The sequence below is a fragment of the Pyrus communis genome, chromosome 12 (genome assembly GCF_041283825.1).
Source record: "Pyrus communis isolate YQ-2024b chromosome 12, ASM4128382v1, whole genome shotgun sequence".
Classification (NCBI taxonomy): domain Eukaryota; kingdom Viridiplantae; phylum Streptophyta; class Magnoliopsida; order Rosales; family Rosaceae; genus Pyrus; species Pyrus communis.
Genome location: NC_142576.1, coordinates 3950260 through 3967172, shown reverse-complemented (window position 1 = coordinate 3967172; position 16913 = coordinate 3950260). Strand labels below are relative to the sequence as shown.

The window sequence follows — 16913 nt, the reverse complement described above, 5'->3', positions numbered from 1 at the left end:
AGGTCTGGTCCAGGTGAGATACTGTAAGCCACCCACGATAGACCTATATGCTGTGGGATTAGAGAGTAAAGGACCACTGTGATCAAGCTTTGAAGTACCAAGAGGGGTAACACAAGGTTTGGCACCTGCTATATTAGTCTTGTGAAGAAGATCAAGGAGATATTTACCCTGATGCATGAAAAGACCTTCAGAGGTGCGATGAACCTCTAAACCCAAGAAATAATGAAGGGGGCCAAGATCTTTAACAGGATATACTTGACTGAGCTTGTGAATAAATTGCTGACAAAGATTGGTATTGGGACCAGTCACAAGAATGTCATCTACATAGACCAACACAAAAACTGGAACTGATGATTGCAGAACAAACAGAGAAGCATCAGAAGAGGATTGTGTAAAACCAAATGTGTGCAGGGCTTGGAACAGTTTCTCAAACCAAGCTCGAGGAGCTTGTTTTAATCCGTACAGAGATTTGTGTAGTTGACACACATGATTAGGAAGATGAGAATCAATAAAACCAGGTGGTTGACTCATAAAGACATCTTCCTTGAGTTCCCCATGTAAAAATGCATTGCTAATGTCCAATTGATTTAAAAACCAGTCAAATTGAACAACCACAGTTAATAAAATCCGAATGGTAACCGGCTTGGCCACTGGATACCATGTAGAAGCTTAGCTTGTAAGGAACTCAGAGAAGTAGAAAAATATCTTCTTATTTCATTGTGTACTAATAATACATTTACAACAATATATATATAGACACCAATACAAGAGTAAAAATAACCCTAACATTTACAACTAATTACACACTGCCCTTGTCTAACTAACTCCAGCTATACAGCTACTACTATTAGACTCTTTAAGGAAGTGGGATAGCTTAATGGCCACTGCAAGTCGTGAAGAAGTTCAAGGAGTTAGTCCAGAGTGTAGGGTTTCCAGAAGGAATTGCTCATAACATCCTTTCGTTGCTCACATTTAGAGACCTCGCTCGCTTTGGGAGCTTATCCAAACACTGCACGGAACTCTATTTGTCAACTCCGAAATTGAAGTTAGAAAGGATTAAAGTTGATGTATCTACGTGCGATAAGTGGTCAAGTTTTTCAGATTCTGTGGATAGATTCATGAACCTTCGTGGGGATAAAAACATGCATCAATTACGTATTAGATCGCAGGTTCCTGATCACCGTTCTGAACCCCTACGCATTTGTGATGGCAAGGAATTTCGATTCATCCCGTGGATTGAAAATGCTGTAAGGTGCAATGTTGAACTACTTGATCTTAATATCACTCGAGCTAATCGGAACACTCCATTGGAATGTCCATCTTGCATCCTTTCTTGTGATTCTTTGAGGACTTTGTCGGTGCGCATGATTAATGCAACTATCAAAACACCCTCCTTAGCTTGTTTGTCTAATCTAGAATTCGTGAAACCGGAACATGTAGCCATAGACGATGGGTTCTTAAAGTGGATCTCATCGTCCTGCAAGTGCATCAAAGAATTGAAACTTTATCATGTTTGTGGGGTAGGCGATATCACCATTGAAAGCACATCTTTGAGATCTTTTAGTTTTTTTACTTCTGGTAATAGACTTCGTCAACTCAAAATCTGTGGTAGGAAACTTGAAGATATCTTCATAGGCTGGGCTGTTAGTTCAAAGTTCAAACTATTGCAGGTCATTAAATATATTTGCTCCAAATCTTAAACAGTTTTCCTGGAGTGGGGAAACAATCAACAACCAGCTGGGGAGTTTATCGCATTTAGAAATGGCTGAGATTATTCTGAGACCTGCAACATATGGATTTGCTTATTCTGGCAAGATATCGCGCATACTTCACAGTATACAGTGTTAAGGCTCTTACTCTTGCCGAGCATACAATAATGGTAAAGTGACTACTCATCTTGTAATTGTTCTTATCTTTCCATTTTTTTGCATAGAAACAAAACCTAGATAGTTTGCAGTTTTATATATATTCATATGATCGTTCCTGGCATTTTATGTATGTTTTCCTTGTAAACCGCAGGCTTTGTCGAGGAACTTCCACGTCAATACCAACGTTAGATGGTGTTTTCTATTTGGTTATCAAAATTGGAAGCCTTTCTGATAAATTAGTGTTGGCTTTGGTCTCTCTTCTTAGGGGAATGCCTAATTTGAGTACTTTGCACATGAGTTATGTGATTGGTACATGGAGCCTTCTGAAGCAGACTGAGTGATCCACAATCAAGATCTTTGCGGCATATAAACGTAAAACATGTATTCAAAAGTTCGGGACACTCCAAAAAGCTATTGTTTCTTTGTTTCTTCTAGACCATCCAATAGTATGAATATATTTCCAAACTTTATGATGAACAAACCGAACTAAAATATAGCAATAAATTGACTAATCCAAATGAAAGAAAAACTCGATAAATCAAAGTATAACAACCCAAAATAATTAAGAGTCATACCTGATTAGTTGCATTGCACCAACAACAGCAAAGGTCGATATTTCTCTTAAATTGAAAACTCAAATCTGCTTAAAATAAAACAAAATGACATCACAGGCCATAAGAAGATTGAAGCCAATTCAGGGCTTGTTGATAATTCTCTTATAAGTGTGTGCTTGAACTTTGCTGTTGATAATTCTCTTAGGTGGAGTGGTATAACTTGTCAGGATGACTGTTTCGACAAAGCTCCACGGAGTGGAAGACAGAGCAAACCTACATCTGACACGCCCCGATCTCGATGTCCGAAGGACAATGGGATGGCCACATGCTGACTAACACCCGAGGGTGACGCAAACCATTTAATGAATGCATATGCCGAGAACATGAGAAAACATGCATATAAATTTCGCTCGAACTACATAATATAATAGTATTCAGCCGTCAATAAAATGATAGTGATAATGCATGACATGTTCAGAGCATATATCTAATTCAGAATACAAGCGGAAGGTGCTATTACAAGTTGAGTCAAAGTAGAGAGGATGACGCGGTATCATTGGTAAGGGAATGCCTCGGAGCTCGGATCGTATGCCTCGTTCCTATGTCTTGAGGGGGCGCAAAACAAACATGAGTGGACCAAGTTGATATATATAATACTAAAACAGTTGTTCATCAACATACTAACCCCCAAAGTTTTATGAAAACTCAATAATATAATATGTAATAGGCTTTCCGAAAACCCTAGCATGCCATCAAACCTTTCATAAAACATATATCATATAGTGTGCTAAATAGTGGTGTCATATGTAAATATCTTCCAGCAGAACCCATCTACCAATGCCTAGCCGAAGCCAATATAAATATCTTCCGGTTGTAGCCATCTACCAACGCCCCTTCGTAACTATATATAAGTATCTCCCAGCCGAAGCCATCTACCAACACCCAGCCGAAGCCAATATAAGTATCATCACCTGTAGGCAGAACAGTAACCAATAGATAAGCACAAAAATCATTGAACATAATATTTCCAACATAATATATATATATATATATATATCTCATCGAAGTTCAGTAGCTTAAACATCATATGTCAAAACATCTTCATAGTATATAGTCATCCATCATATATACTACAAAGAACATGAAAATCGATAAAGTATGGTATTCCAAAATATTCTCAGTAAAGCATGATAATCATAAAGCGTAAATCCAATTTACTCATAAACGTTTCATAAAACGTAACCATTAAATCATGTTTTTCATGTATGCATTTCTAATAATAAAATATGCATTTTAGAAGGTGTCCACTCATAGATACTCCGTTGTTGTAGAGCTGTGCGAAATAGGAATGACGAAATCGCCACTAATAATCGCACATAAGCACATAAAGAGTCCAATTAATAAAACTCTACTAATATGATTGAATTTACGAAAACGGACATCAAAAACGGATTCAGGCTGTCGAATTACGCTAATTCAGAGAATATTCAGGCCGTAGAATATTTCAGAGAATATTACGCTAATTCAGGCCGTAGAATATTTCAGAGAATATTCCAACCTGGTCGGGTCAAACGAATCTCAGTTGGGCACCTGGTTAACAAGCTTGGGGTTTGGGTCAGACTGGTTCAATAGGTTGGGCCAGGGCTTAAAGAGTTTTGGGCTTAAGGCTACTAGGCAGGAGGCCTAAGTTTGTACGGCCCAAGGGCCTGGGTCCAAAAGGTTTATTGGGTGGATGGGTTTGAAAACTGGTCTGGGCCTAAGGCCTGGGTTCGGGCCTAAAAGCTTGGCCTAAAGATTTGGGTTGGGCTACAAGGTTTTGGGTTGGGTTCAAAGGATCTGGGTTAGGTTGACTCGTTTTCAGGCCAATGAATTGGCCAGTTTCTGGGCACCACTTCAAACACCCATTACTTCTCCATGACTCCGAGCTATTTTCTGCGATTCACACATAAACACAACTTAAAACAAGCTTTGATCTAACCCTAAAACATATCCCAAGAGTTTCTATAAGCTTACCAATGTCAGAAATTACAAAAAACGTCAAGGATGAACAGTGACACCATCACTATGGGGTTCCACGGCATGGGGTGTGGTGTTCTTGAGACCTCTACGTCCAGTGATGAGGTGTGGGGTTGTTGTTGTTGCTTGTGTGAGTAAAACTCAGACGATAAAGGGAGGGTTGACAGAAAGAGTGCACGGGGAGGGTGGAGGAAAAGAGAGGAAGTGAGAAGTGACGGAGAGAAATAAGGTTACAAAATAATAAAGAGGGATAAGAAAATCCCAAGAAGGGAAAGGGGGATCTGAGTAAGGTGGGGGATAAAGGGACAAAAATCCCATGTGGGTCCCACGGTTCGTAAATTAATAATGTAAAGGACGAAACACAAAAATATCTGACAAAAAGTACAGTAATTTGGGACGGGATTTCACAACATCTAATTAGACAAATAATACAATAAAAAATTAGTTCAAGCACACACTCTTATAAATAAAGTAGCAAAAGCAATAGTGAAAAGAAGGCAAGGATAGGGAAAAGGAGACCTAGAGACTACCGTAGTATTAAATTGGCCACGCTACCCTTCGCAAAGGATTAGGATTCTTTCTCTTCCTTTTTTCATCCCCTTCCATCCCCTTCTTTCTCACATTCTCATTTTTGTTTTTCCTCTTTCTATAAAAAATTAATATAAGATGTTAACGTAATTTAATCGTGACCGTTCAAATATGAGGGGAGGGAAGGGGAGGGAAAAAAAGAGGGGAGATAATCCAATTCCCTTTGCAGAGGTCTCCTCAGAATCCATTAAGCTTGGTATATAGCATAAATTAAAGAGAATTCATGGGTTTTTTCTGCAAAAGGTCCGGCCACCGGAACCATTTATTTGGTGATCGGAATACCCCAATCCCCAAGAGCACTGAATAGAAGGAAGAAGAGGAAAAGGAAAAAGAAACTGAAGTAAGTGGAGCGGTTGTATTAAGGAAAACGTGAGAGCGGTTATGTGTGTAAACTGTAGAGAGACAAAGAGGGAGAAGAAGGGGTCCTGGGTTTTTATCTTAAGAAAAGTATCCCTGCTATTTTGTTTCCATTATTTTCTTTTTAATTCTCTTTTTGTTTAACATATTTTTCTTTTTTATTTTTGACAAAAGTATCCCTGCTATTTTGTTTCCATTATTTTCAGCTAGTTGTGGATTTTTTTGTTTAAGGGGCCTTATAGTCCAATTATTTTTGGTGAAGTTTTGAGACATCAAACTCTCATTCTGGCTTTCTAATATTAAATATTAAAGATTAATTTGTTTATATACGGCTGTTTTAATGAAATTGTCCTTGATTAAAAAAACTTTTTTTTGAAGTAAGTGGAGCGATTGTGTTAAGGAAAACGTGGGAGTGGTTATGTGTGTGTAGAAAGATAGAGGGAGAAGAAAGGTAACATGGGTTTTTATCTTCTCTTTCATTTTTCTTTTGTGAAGTTTTGAGATACCAAACACTCCTTCTAGTTTCTAATATCAAAAGATTAAAGATTAGTATTCATTTCGTAAATTAAAGATTCTAATTTAATTATAAAATTAGGAGCCCCAAAAGATAGAAGAGGAAAAGGGCGCGAGGGAGTCTAGGGATTTGACAATTTCCATTGGAGATGCTCTGAAGTAAGCTTTGCATTCGCCCGATTCTACCAGTTTTTCCAGCTTCCAGAGGTAAGTAAATCTCTCTCAAGAGTTTATTCACAGACCTTGAAATCTGACACGACATTCCCAAACTTGCAAAATTAGGGTTCCTCCCTTCTCTCGTTTCTGTATATATATGTGTATAGATATATGTGAAAACATATGATTCTCCGAGTAAGACTCGTGGTTATTATAGCTAATGAAAACATATGATGATTGGTTATGACTTGAGCGATTTCCGATTGGAGCTGAGCTTGCCGTGACAGGTTTTGAGTTGCAGTTTCAATTCTGTCTCGTAACTCTTCAATTATGTTTTGATGGCTTATCTTGCAACTAGGGCGCAGAATGAGTAAGCGGGTGGCTGCTGCAGGTTGTGAGGGTCTCGGAGTTTATACGGAGTGTACGGCTGACAGGCTTAGTAATCTTCCAGAAGGAGTTGCTCACAACATCCTTTCCTTAGTCACATTTAGAGACCTCACTCGCTTTGGCAGTTTATCGAAACGCTGCAGGGAGCTCTATCTGTCAACCCCGGGATTGAATTTTAGCTTGTGGCAATTTGATGTATCCACGTGTGATGAGTGGTCAAGGTTTTCAGATTCTGTTGATAGGTTTTTCGCCCTACGTGGGAATAGCAACATACATCACTTACGTATTGGTATGCGGGTTCGTGATCACCGTTGTGAAACCCCTTGCGTTTGTGCTGCCAAGGAATGTCGAATCATCCCATGGATCAAGACTGTTGTAAGGTGCAAGGTGGAACTGCTTGATCTTCATATGATTCTCCCTGACGTGAAGACGCCATTTGAATTTCCATCTTGCATCTTTCTTTGTGGATCTTTGAGGACTTTGTTGGTGCGCATACTTCATGGAACTATCAAGGCACCCTCCTTAGCTTGTTTGTCTAATCTCAAATGCTTGAATTTGAAATATGTAACTTTAGGTCAGGATTTCTTCAATTGGATCTCATCATCCTGCAAGTGCATTAAAGAATTAAATCTCGATCATGTTTGTGGGGAAAGAGATATCACCATTGAAAGCACATCCTTGAAATCTTTTAGTATTGTGACTAGTGAGGATAGACTTCATCAACTCAAAATCAGTGGTGAGAAACTTGAAGATATACACATAGAGTGGAGTTCAAAGTGGTGCTGGTCATTAAGTATCTTTGCTTCAAATCTTAAGTATTTGGAATGGCCTGGGAACATGGTCGTCAACGACCAGCTGGGGATATTAGAAAAGGCTGAGGTTTCTTTTGCCCCTCAAGCATATGAAGCGGAGGGGAAGGCATTTGACTTACTTTGCAGCATACAACGGGTTAAAGCTCTAACGCTAGATCAAAATACCATCATGGTAAAATAATTACGCTTCAGGCTAATTGTTATCTGAAACAGAATTGAGAGTGATGGTTTTTTACTTGATTTTGGTAATAATACAACATTTTATTTCTTTTTGTTGTTTAATTTTTATTTTTGCAATTAACCGCAGGCTTTGTTCAAGGAAGGTCATGTGTCAGTACCACCATTAGATGATGTTTCTGATTTCCGTATCAACATTGGGAGCTTTAGTGATAAACTAGTGTTGCCATTGGTTTCTCTTCTTAGGGTAATGCCTAATTTGAGTATTTTGTACCTGGCGTCTTCTCCGTCATGCTTTTCATACCGTAAAAATGATGTAAGTAATAGATTCTGTTTGACAATTATTATGAATTTCTTGGTATGTTTTAGGAACCTTGCAATTGATCTACTTGCTGCCTTGTCTCCTTTTCAGTGTTCAGGTTTTAATACGAAGTACTGGAAGTCACAAAACCTTCCTTTTGTTTCTCAGCTTAAAGAGGTAACTGTAGAGCTTTCCCAATTTTCCTATGGTTCTAACCCAGTTGAGTTTACAAGGTTTATCCTTGAGCATGCTCGCAACTTGAAGAAAATGGTCATAGTTCATCCACCCCGCTTTGCGAAGGCGTCTCTCAACAAGTTGAGAAAAAGCGAGAAGACTTCCAATGCTCACGTTGTCTTCTGCAGAAACAAGTACTAAGAAGAAAGTAGACGGGAAAAAGAAGGGAAATTGTTATGTTTTGCATAAGAATCTGTTTATATCAAACACTTTAAATCCAAGCGTGCGTTATGTCACATTTCGGGTATTAGTATATTTTCATTCTTCAATTGAGAGCCAAATAAATGTTTTCCATTGAATTTACTGTATAAGAAAATTGAAGGACGAAGGAAATAAAACCAGCCCAGATTGTATCTGGATTCTCTGTTTCCTATTTCCTACGCTAGCTAGAAGATTAGGGTTTCATTACTTGCCTTTTTGGGCTTTGCATCCTTGTGCGTCAAGGAATCCTAAACTTCAACTTATACTCAAATTCACTCTCTAAATATGTGTATGAGATCAATCGATCTTCTTGGCCTTATTGTGCTACTTTTGGTGTTTTGGTCGTCCTCCGAATCATCTCTCGGTGAGCGGAGAAGCACGTCGGAGATCTTCGAGGAGTGGACGACAAACCAGGGACGAGTTTACAAGGATGCACAAGAGAAGGAGATGCACTTCAAGATTTTCAAGGCTAAAGGGAGAAGAATTTATACTACCTAGGCCTCAATGGCCTTTTGGATTTAACTGATGGAGAATTTAATCCCCAACCCGTGGTTGTTTTCGGAAGCCATGGACCAATGGAACCGTGTATAATTATTCTATTAGGATGTGATTACCTCCTTGATTGCTTGTAACTAGGCTATATTTGATTAGTGTCACATGAAATCCCCTTGATTAGTGTCACTATATTTGATTAGTGTCACATAATATAGTACTCATATCTCTTTGCTTTTTTTTTTTTTTGTTAATTTTTACTCCATCTTAAAAATTATGTATTGGCATTATGGTCTAGTTGTTATAGCGAAGAAATCCATATCAGATTTCTTTGCTTATGGAGAGCCCGTTCAAATGCGTACATACAAGGGTAATTATGTGTGTGCGGCTTAGCCAAACAATCAATTTTAAAAAATACGCGTCAAGTTGGAGAATAACTTGTATAATAAGTTACACCAAGTTGGAAAATGACTTGTATAACACAATTACACGAACTAGACTTGACTGCTGATTCTTTCAACAGTCAAGTTATATTCCAATTACACTGTCATATTGACATTATATACCAATAATACAAAAACATGTATTAGTTCCTCTTTGTATATTTTTGAATTATTGATCCGAGATGTCAATGTGACCTTATATCCACGTCGTACAAATTGCTCTGGTCAAATGAACTGGACCATATTTGTCTCTGGATTTGACCCACAATAAGTGCTCGGGTTGCCTCTTTGGATTTGACCCACAATATACTCGCGGACTTAACAGAACCAACCGATCAACCGAACAAGACAGAGTCGGTGTTAGAGAGCTTCAAATTCCAAATTCCTAATTGCGATCGGAAAACCCCTTTTCTCAGCAAAAAGATGGAGAAGAGCCAACCGCCGCCGCAGCAGCAGCAGCCCATGTCAGTGAAAGAAACAGTGTACAAGCTCCAACTCGCTCTCCTCGACGGCGTCAAAACCCTTGACCAACTCTACTTGGCCGGCTCAATAATCTCCCGCTCCGATTACAGCGACGTCGTCACGGAGCGCACCATAGCCGACCACTGCGGCTACCCTCTATGCCCCCATGCCTTGCCTCCGGAATCCTCCCGCCCCCGCAAGGGCCACTATCGCATTTCACTCAAGGAGCACAAGGTCTACGACCTTCATGAGACCTACATGTACTGCTCCTCGAGCTGTCTTATCGAAAGCAAGGCTTTTGCTCAGAGTTTGAGCGAGGAGAGGTGCGATGTCTTGGATTATGGCAAGGTTGAGAAGGTCTTGAGGGCTTTTGGGGATGTGGGTTTGGACAAAGGGGAAGTGGGATTGGGGGAGACTGGGGATTTGGGAATTTCGAAGTTGAAGATCGAAGAAAAGAGTGAAGCGGAGATTGTGGATTTGGGGATTTCTAAGTTGAAGATTGAAGAAAAGATTGAAGTGCAGTTAGGGGATGTGGGCGTGGTTGGTCCCTCTAATGCTATTGAGGGCTATGTTCCACACAATCAGCGGATATCCAAGCCATTGGGTTCGAAAAAGAACAAAAAAGGTATCTGCTTTTTTGTTTTTTGTTTATGAATCTGTTATTGCTGCAACTGTATTATATTTAAGTCGAGGAGTCTATCTGATGCCTGCTCAGGTTTCTAGGATTGTTTTGTTTTGTTTTTTGTTGGTTGTTACTGTGTTGTGTTAGTGTTCTCTTAAGTGAGGATTGTATATTGTAGGGTCCAAGGGTAAAGAAGCGAAAACGAGTGGCGGGAAGGATATGATCTTTAATGAGATGGATTTCATGAGTTGTATAATCGCTAGTGATGAATACAGTGTGTCCAAAATTCCACCAAGTTCTGGGGAGAATGGTTGTGAAACTAAGTTTAAGGAATCAGAAGAAAAATTTGCTCATATTAAGAATGATTCTGAAAAGAAATCCAAACAATCAAGAGGGGGAAAAAGTAAGATTTCCAAGGAAGATGATGTTGGCATTCAAGAGGCGCCTTCAACTTCAGAGACTTCTCAAACTATTTTGATTAGAAGTACTAAAGAAGCAAGAGAGGAATTCCCTGGTGATAAGGAGAAATCAAATGTGCCAAAGCTAAGATCCTCTCTTAAACCTTCAGGGGCAAAAAAACTTAATCGCTCTGTTACTTGGGCTGACGAGAAGGTGGAACATAGAATGAATGGTTATGATACATTGGGTAGTATCCACAAACCTTTGCTTAAACCTTCAGCGGAAAATGAAGTCGGTTGCTCTGTTACCTGGTCTGATGAGAAGATTGATAGCACTAAGAGTAAAAATGTTTGCGAGGTTAGAGAAGTGCAAGGTGCAAAAGAGGGTTCTGGTGTATTAGGGAATTTGGAATTGCTAGATAATGAACGTTTGGAATCCGCAGAATTTTGTGCCATGGCATTGAGGCAGGTAGCAGAAGCTGTTGCATCTGGAGAATCTGATGTCAATGATGCTGGTATGTCATTGTTTGGTTTAAATGTATATAGTAGGTAGCATATTACATGTTGGTGGAACTTGGTTGTTTGATATTTGATGGCGTTTCTTTCCATGTGTCCTTTTCAAATATCAGTTTCGAGTGCTGGAATTATTTTATTGCCACGTCCAGATGGTGCGGATGAAGAAGAGCCTACTGAGGATGTTGACATGCTTGAACCAGAACAAGCTCCTCTGCAGCAAAGAAATCCTGGAATTCCAAATTTTGATTTGTTTGACTCTGAGGATACTTGGTTTGATGATCCACCGGAGGGTTTCAACTTAACTGTAAGATTGTAAATTTAAGGTCATTGCATATTATTTCTCTTTGGAAGTTTTGTGCTAATGATACCTTTCATGTGTTTCAGTTATCACCTTTTTTAACAATGTGGAATTCACTCTTTACATGGATAACATCATCTACACTAGCATATATATATGGGAGGGATGAAAGCTTTCATGAAGAATTTCTCTCTATTAATGGGAAAGAGTATTCCCGTAAGATTGTCTTGGCTGGTGGCCACTCTTCTGAAATCAAGAAAACTCTGGCTGAATCTCTTGCTCGGACTCTACCAGGAGTTGTTTCCCAACTTAGGCTTGCAACACCAATATCTAGTTTGGAGCAAGAAATGGTATTGATTTTGAATCTTTTGTGTGTTTTGTTTGAATTCTGATGAAAATCTGTTGAATGAACCTGCATTAGTGTACCCTATAGTCAAATAATTTGTCATGCTTAAATGTTTGTTTATAATTCTAGTTACATCCTCATAACCAGATTTGAAAACTTTGTATGTGATGGTTAAGTATATGTTAAAGCCTATAACAAAAACAAGACTTCAAGCCTTTTGGCTGCTTAGGACTTTGCAGTTTCCGTATGGTGCCATTGTCAGACATTTAAACTTAAGTTTACTGCTTTATAGACATTTCACATTGAACACAAGTTTTTTGGGAATACATGCAACTCTGCTCGCTGTTCTACTTTTAGTTGAAGCACTTGCTTTTGTGTTTATGTATCATTAACCACGTAAAGGATTCATTTTTTGAGGATACGTAACTCCATTACATCCATGGGTTTTGGTCTTCCAGCAGGCATTTCCATTATCCAAGTGATTTCAGTGGAGTTTACAACTCAACCATGATATGTGATAAACCAGGACTAGGAAAAGATATCTTCACCTTTGTAGTTCATAGAAGCTACTTTCCATGTGTCGATTTTACATTTATCTTTATTTACTTGTAGTAGGTTTCGAATTCCTATGCTACTTGAGTACTGTGAGCCGTGACTCTTTGTATGTGTTTTGTTATGTTTGGCATGATCTTTATCTGCGCGCTTTAATCAGTATAAGAAACCCTGCAGTGCAGCTAAATATTACTTTAACATTGTTAAGTTTGTGAATGTGACATGTCACTGAGGTGTTTCTGTACAGAGCTGCATGTTGGAGACGATGACTTTTGTTGACGCGCTACCAGCTTTCAGAATGAAACAATGGAAAGTGGTTGTTCTTCTTCTCCTTGAAGGTCTCTCTGTTTGCAGGATTCCTGCACTCGGTCCTCACATGCGAGATAGAAGAACACTGTTTGACAAGGCAAGGCCCAATATGTGTATCTTTATAGCTTATTAACTTATTTATTTTACATACATGAGAACAAAAATGGAAGTAAAGAAAAAGATTTAGACAGAGATGTGTTTCACTTTTCTTATCAACTAAATCTAGGTATGCTTAGACTGTGTAGTAATTAACATATTAATATTGGTTCTCGAGCTGTATATACTGTATGAGCTTTTTAAAACGAAAACGTTAATCTGTACATGTGGTTTTGGTTTTGGCCAAATAGGTGCTGGATGGTTCTCAGATAACTGCAGAACACTACGAGCTTATGAAGGATCATATGTTACCCCTAGGCCGAGCACCCGAATTCTCAGCTCAGAGTGGTGCTTAATGGAAATGAAGGTTTGACTTCAAATTCTCCACTCGTAGTTGTATTGATTGTAGACTTGAAAGCTGTTGCCTGCAAAAGTAGCAGTTGGGAGAACCCTGTTTTCGAAACTGATTGGAGAAAAACCATCCACCGCCGACTCTTTCAGCGCTGGAAGAACGATGTTGAAAGTCCGAAGCTTCATTGTACATGTTTTCGGAACATTTATCGGACTGAAAATGTTAAGACTTGCTATTTTTCACTCCCTTTGGTAATCTATACAAATGCTTCCTGCAAAGCTACGTACCAGGATAGGATGGAGAGATGGTCTCCAGAGTGTTCGGTTTTCCTTGGTTTCGAGTCGTATTCTAATCTTATCAAAATTACGTAGATGGAGATTTGAACTCGATGGGACGAGCACATTGTTCTAGTCAAGTATTCAAATCTTATGCACTTATTTTGTGTGTGGTCTCTATCATTGGTAGACACGTGTTAATTTTGTGTTTTTTTTCGTAAATTTAACTTATATCAATCAATGATAGATGTTAGGCTACATACAAAATGGGTGCAGAAGATTTGAAATCGGAAATTTGAATATTGATTTAGTTAACTTGACTTTGTCCACGTCAGCTCTCTAGAAAGTCTTGTTGAAGTGTACTATTGAAGGGGTTAGGAAAAGGAGTTGATATTATCGTAATTAAATTTGACTAAGAGGCATCAAAGTGTGTTTTTGTTTTGGACACGTGGCTGGTCTGAAGGTGGTAAAGTAAGAAGTTGTTAAGAGTCAATTCACAGGAGGTTGATGGGCTTTGATCGGCCTTCTCTTTTACCGGCAAAGTATATTCGCATGTTGGACTATTAGTCTGGGCGCCCACCTCAAAAAGACAGAAATACCCTCCTAAACATTTATTTTATCAAACGTTTTAATCTAATCATCTGATTAAGCAATTGGAATATTATATGGGGAAAGGGATCCTCTACAGATCCCTTCTTCCTAATCCTAAAAATTTATCAATCCGGATCATTAAAATTTGATCCAACGATTAAAATTATTATAACTTTTATAGTAAGCTTCTGTTTGTAGAGATCAAAATTTAAGGGTCTAGATTGGTGGATCCTTATGATCAAAAGGAAGGAATCCGGAGATGATCATTTTCCATTATCCGGGACTTGGACCTATTATGTTGTACTTCAGCCAAGGTCCACAATAAAGATACAAAGGGCTAAATTCCAATTAACCCTTGACATTTTTTTTTGGAATTGTTATTAGCACTGCAAAATGATTTTGCACTCTAAACTTTCGATATTTAAAAAGAAAAATATACATGTGAGAAGTGCAAAATGAGATTTTTAGAGTGTCACTAACAGTTTTTTTTTTTTTTTTTTTTTTTTAACAAAAGAAAGTTTACATATAACAACATAGGCGGATCTTTAGACAATTCATATCACACTTTAACTTAGGTTGTATTGTGGAGCATTATTAAACCAAATGATTATAACGTTGTTCTAAAATAGCAAACCCATATATTGTCGTGTTTGTTTCTCTATAAGTAATTTAGAAAATGAGAGTATGAGTGACTGTCAAAAAAGTTCAAATTGCACGTTTGAGACCAATGTGAGCATCACTTAAGGGTAAAATGTTCGAGCGTAATTTTATGACTCAACATGCTTCAATGTGAGATATCATATTCAACTTACTTACATGACTATTATGATAATTATTATAGCAAACTATGGTGTGATCAGGACCAAATTTTCCATTGTCAATGTAGATAAAAAGAGGCGGTGCTACTTACATAAGGTTGGGCAAAATACTCATGGGTTTGGATAACCGCGGTTACTCGCCTATTTAAAGTTCACGGTTACGGTTATGGGTAACCATTTAGACGAACAAACGGTTATGGGTATAACCGTTTATCCGTGAAATTTAAATGGGCGTTTATGGGTATTACCCACAGTTATAATGTGTCACATCCCGGCCCGGGGCGAACCACTTTCCGGGCCCTCTCCACCACCGTAGCACGATATTGTCCGCTTTGGGCTTACCATTCCCTCACGGTTTTGCTTTTTGGGAACTCACGAGCAAATTCACAATGGGTCACCCATCATGGGATTGCTCTAACCCCCTTCTCGCTTAACTTTGGAGTTCCCATGGAACTCGAAGCCAGTGAGCTTCCAAAAGGCCTCGTGCGGCCCGGGGAGAACTACTTCCCGGGCCCGCTCCACCACCGTAGCACGATATTGTCCGCTTTGGGCTTACCATTCCCTCACGGTTTTGCTTTTTGGGAACTCACGAGCAACTTCTCAATGGGTCACCCATCATGGTATTGCTCTAGCCCCCTTCTCGCTTAACTTCAGAGTTCCCATGGAACTCGAAGCCAGTGAACTCCCAAAATGCCTCGTGCTAGGTAGGGATGAGAATATACATTTAAGGATCACTCCTCTGAGCGATGTGGGATGTTACAATCCACCCCCCTTAGGGGCCCAACGTCCTTGTCGGCACACACCCGCCCAGAGTTAGGCTCTGATACCAATTGTCACATCCCAGCCCGGGACGGATCACTTCCCGGGCCCGACTCCACCATAGCACAATATTGTCCGCTTTGGGCTTACCATTCCCTCACGATTTTGTCTTTGGGAACTCACGAGCAACTTCCTGGTGGGTCACCCATCATGGAATTGCTCTAGCCTCATTTTCGCTTAACTTCAGAGTTCCAACAAAACCCGAAGCCAGTGAGCTCCCAAAAGGCTTCATGCTAGGTAGGGATGAGAATATACATTTAAGGATCACTCCCCTGGGCGATGTGAGATGTTACATAATGGGTATCCATTGATTATGGGTATTATCCGCGATTATAACGAATATCCATTTACCCATTTAATATAATATACGTAAAACTTAAAAAAAAAAATTAAAAACCTTAAATTTTCAATCTCTCCGCCAGAGACTGAAATGCCCTGTCCTGCTCATCTCTCCCTCCTCGCTGCCCTTTCTCTCATATACCCCGCTCATCTCTCTCTCTCTCTCTCTCTCTCTCTCAAGATTCTTACCACGAAAAGTGTCTCTGTATGTCACCCTTCTCTATCTCTCTCTCGATTTCTCTTTGGTTTCAGTTTCCATATTTTCTTGCATTTTCTCATAAACCAAACAGGGCATCAAATTTAATTTTTCTTTTTAACTCTTATTTGGTGCTGGGTTTTAATTGCTCATTATTTCAAGTTTCATGAATTGGGTTTCTCCAAGAATTGCGATATTTTTATGAATTTTTGTGCTTTAGCAATTGATGAAGCTTGAATTTCTATATAATTGATTACGTGTCAAAGAACAATCATACTCTTTTTTTTTTTTTTTGTCAATGGAGAAAAAAGGGTACGATTTGTAGATGTTTAATTTATGCTGGGCAGCCTTCTAACTTTGTATTTTATAGGATTTAGTATTATGTTTTCTATGGTTGATAAGCTATATTGTCGAAAAAATGGGTCTTTGTTAATGTTGTATATGTTGTGAAACAAAATGCAGTGTGACTGTGATGTTTAGTCGTTTATTGAGCCTTCGAAATCTCCGAATTTTATAATTTTCAAGTTGTTAAAAAAAAACATGTAGATGGATGAAAAAAGGGTAAATGAGTAAAAAAATGATAAACGGGTTCAAAAACGGATAAACGGGTAAATGGTTATGGTTAAATGGGTAAACAGTTATGGTTAAATGGGTACACGGTTATGGATATGGTTAACCATTTATAAACGGTTATGGGTATGTGTATAACTGTTTATGCAATTACCTAATGGTTATACAAGTATGAACATAAACGGTTATGGGTAAATAACTGCAGTTACCCGACCGTCATAACCATTGTCCATCTCTATACTTATACATTACTTT

At 38.8% G+C, this 16913-nt stretch overlaps 2 protein-coding genes and 1 pseudogene across 4 annotated transcripts; all 3 read left to right on the top strand.

Moving 5' to 3' along the window:
* The first annotated feature begins 878 nt into the window (after positions 1-878).
* On the top strand, positions 879-1848 carry LOC137745517 (FBD-associated F-box protein At5g22730-like; annotated as a pseudogene).
* A 3941-nt stretch (positions 1849-5789) lies between these two features.
* LOC137745538 (F-box/LRR-repeat protein At3g26922-like) lies at positions 5790-8336 on the top strand. Of its 3 annotated transcripts, none has more exons than XM_088681224.1 (4): positions 5833-6103; positions 6411-7423; positions 7559-7744; positions 7841-8336. In XM_088681224.1, exons 2-4 carry the CDS (start codon positions 6419-6421, stop codon positions 8102-8104), a joined length of 1455 nt encoding a protein of 484 aa, XP_088537350.1. In that variant the 5' UTR covers positions 5833-6103; positions 6411-6418; the 3' UTR covers positions 8105-8336. The 3 variants fall into 3 exon arrangements, with proteins under 3 accessions (XP_088537349.1, XP_088537350.1, XP_088537351.1); XM_088681225.1 differs by having other exon boundaries at positions 5883-6103; positions 6418-7423; XM_088681223.1 differs by having other exon boundaries at positions 5790-7423.
* A 1004-nt stretch (positions 8337-9340) lies between these two features.
* On the top strand, positions 9341-13328 carry LOC137745068 (RNA polymerase II subunit B1 CTD phosphatase RPAP2-like protein). Its single transcript, XM_068484941.2, has 6 exons — positions 9341-10186; positions 10362-11096; positions 11211-11401; positions 11482-11745; positions 12541-12699; positions 12950-13328. Exons 1-6 carry the CDS (start codon positions 9523-9525, stop codon positions 13052-13054), a joined length of 2118 nt encoding a protein of 705 aa, XP_068341042.2. The 5' UTR covers positions 9341-9522; the 3' UTR covers positions 13055-13328.
* Positions 13329-16913: the final 3585 nt, after the last annotated feature.

Excerpts from the sequence above, each read along its gene's own strand:
- LOC137745068 (XM_068484941.2), top strand. The coding sequence starts at position 9,523 with ATGGAGAAGAGCCAACCGCCGCCGCAGCAGCAGCAGCCCATGTCAGTG. Across the intron at positions 10,187-10,361 it reads TTCGAAAAAGAACAAAAAAG|GGTCCAAGGGTAAAGAAGCG; the intron begins GTATCTGCTTTT and ends TGTATATTGTAG. Across the intron at positions 12,700-12,949 it reads GAAGAACACTGTTTGACAAG|GTGCTGGATGGTTCTCAGAT; the intron begins GCAAGGCCCAAT and ends TTGGCCAAATAG.
- LOC137745538 (XM_088681223.1), top strand. The coding sequence starts at position 6,419 with ATGAGTAAGCGGGTGGCTGCTGCAGGTTGTGAGGGTCTCGGAGTTTAT. Across the intron at positions 7,424-7,558 it reads TAGATCAAAATACCATCATG|GCTTTGTTCAAGGAAGGTCA; the intron begins GTAAAATAATTA and ends AATTAACCGCAG. Across the intron at positions 7,745-7,840 it reads TTTCATACCGTAAAAATGAT|TGTTCAGGTTTTAATACGAA; the intron begins GTAAGTAATAGA and ends TCTCCTTTTCAG.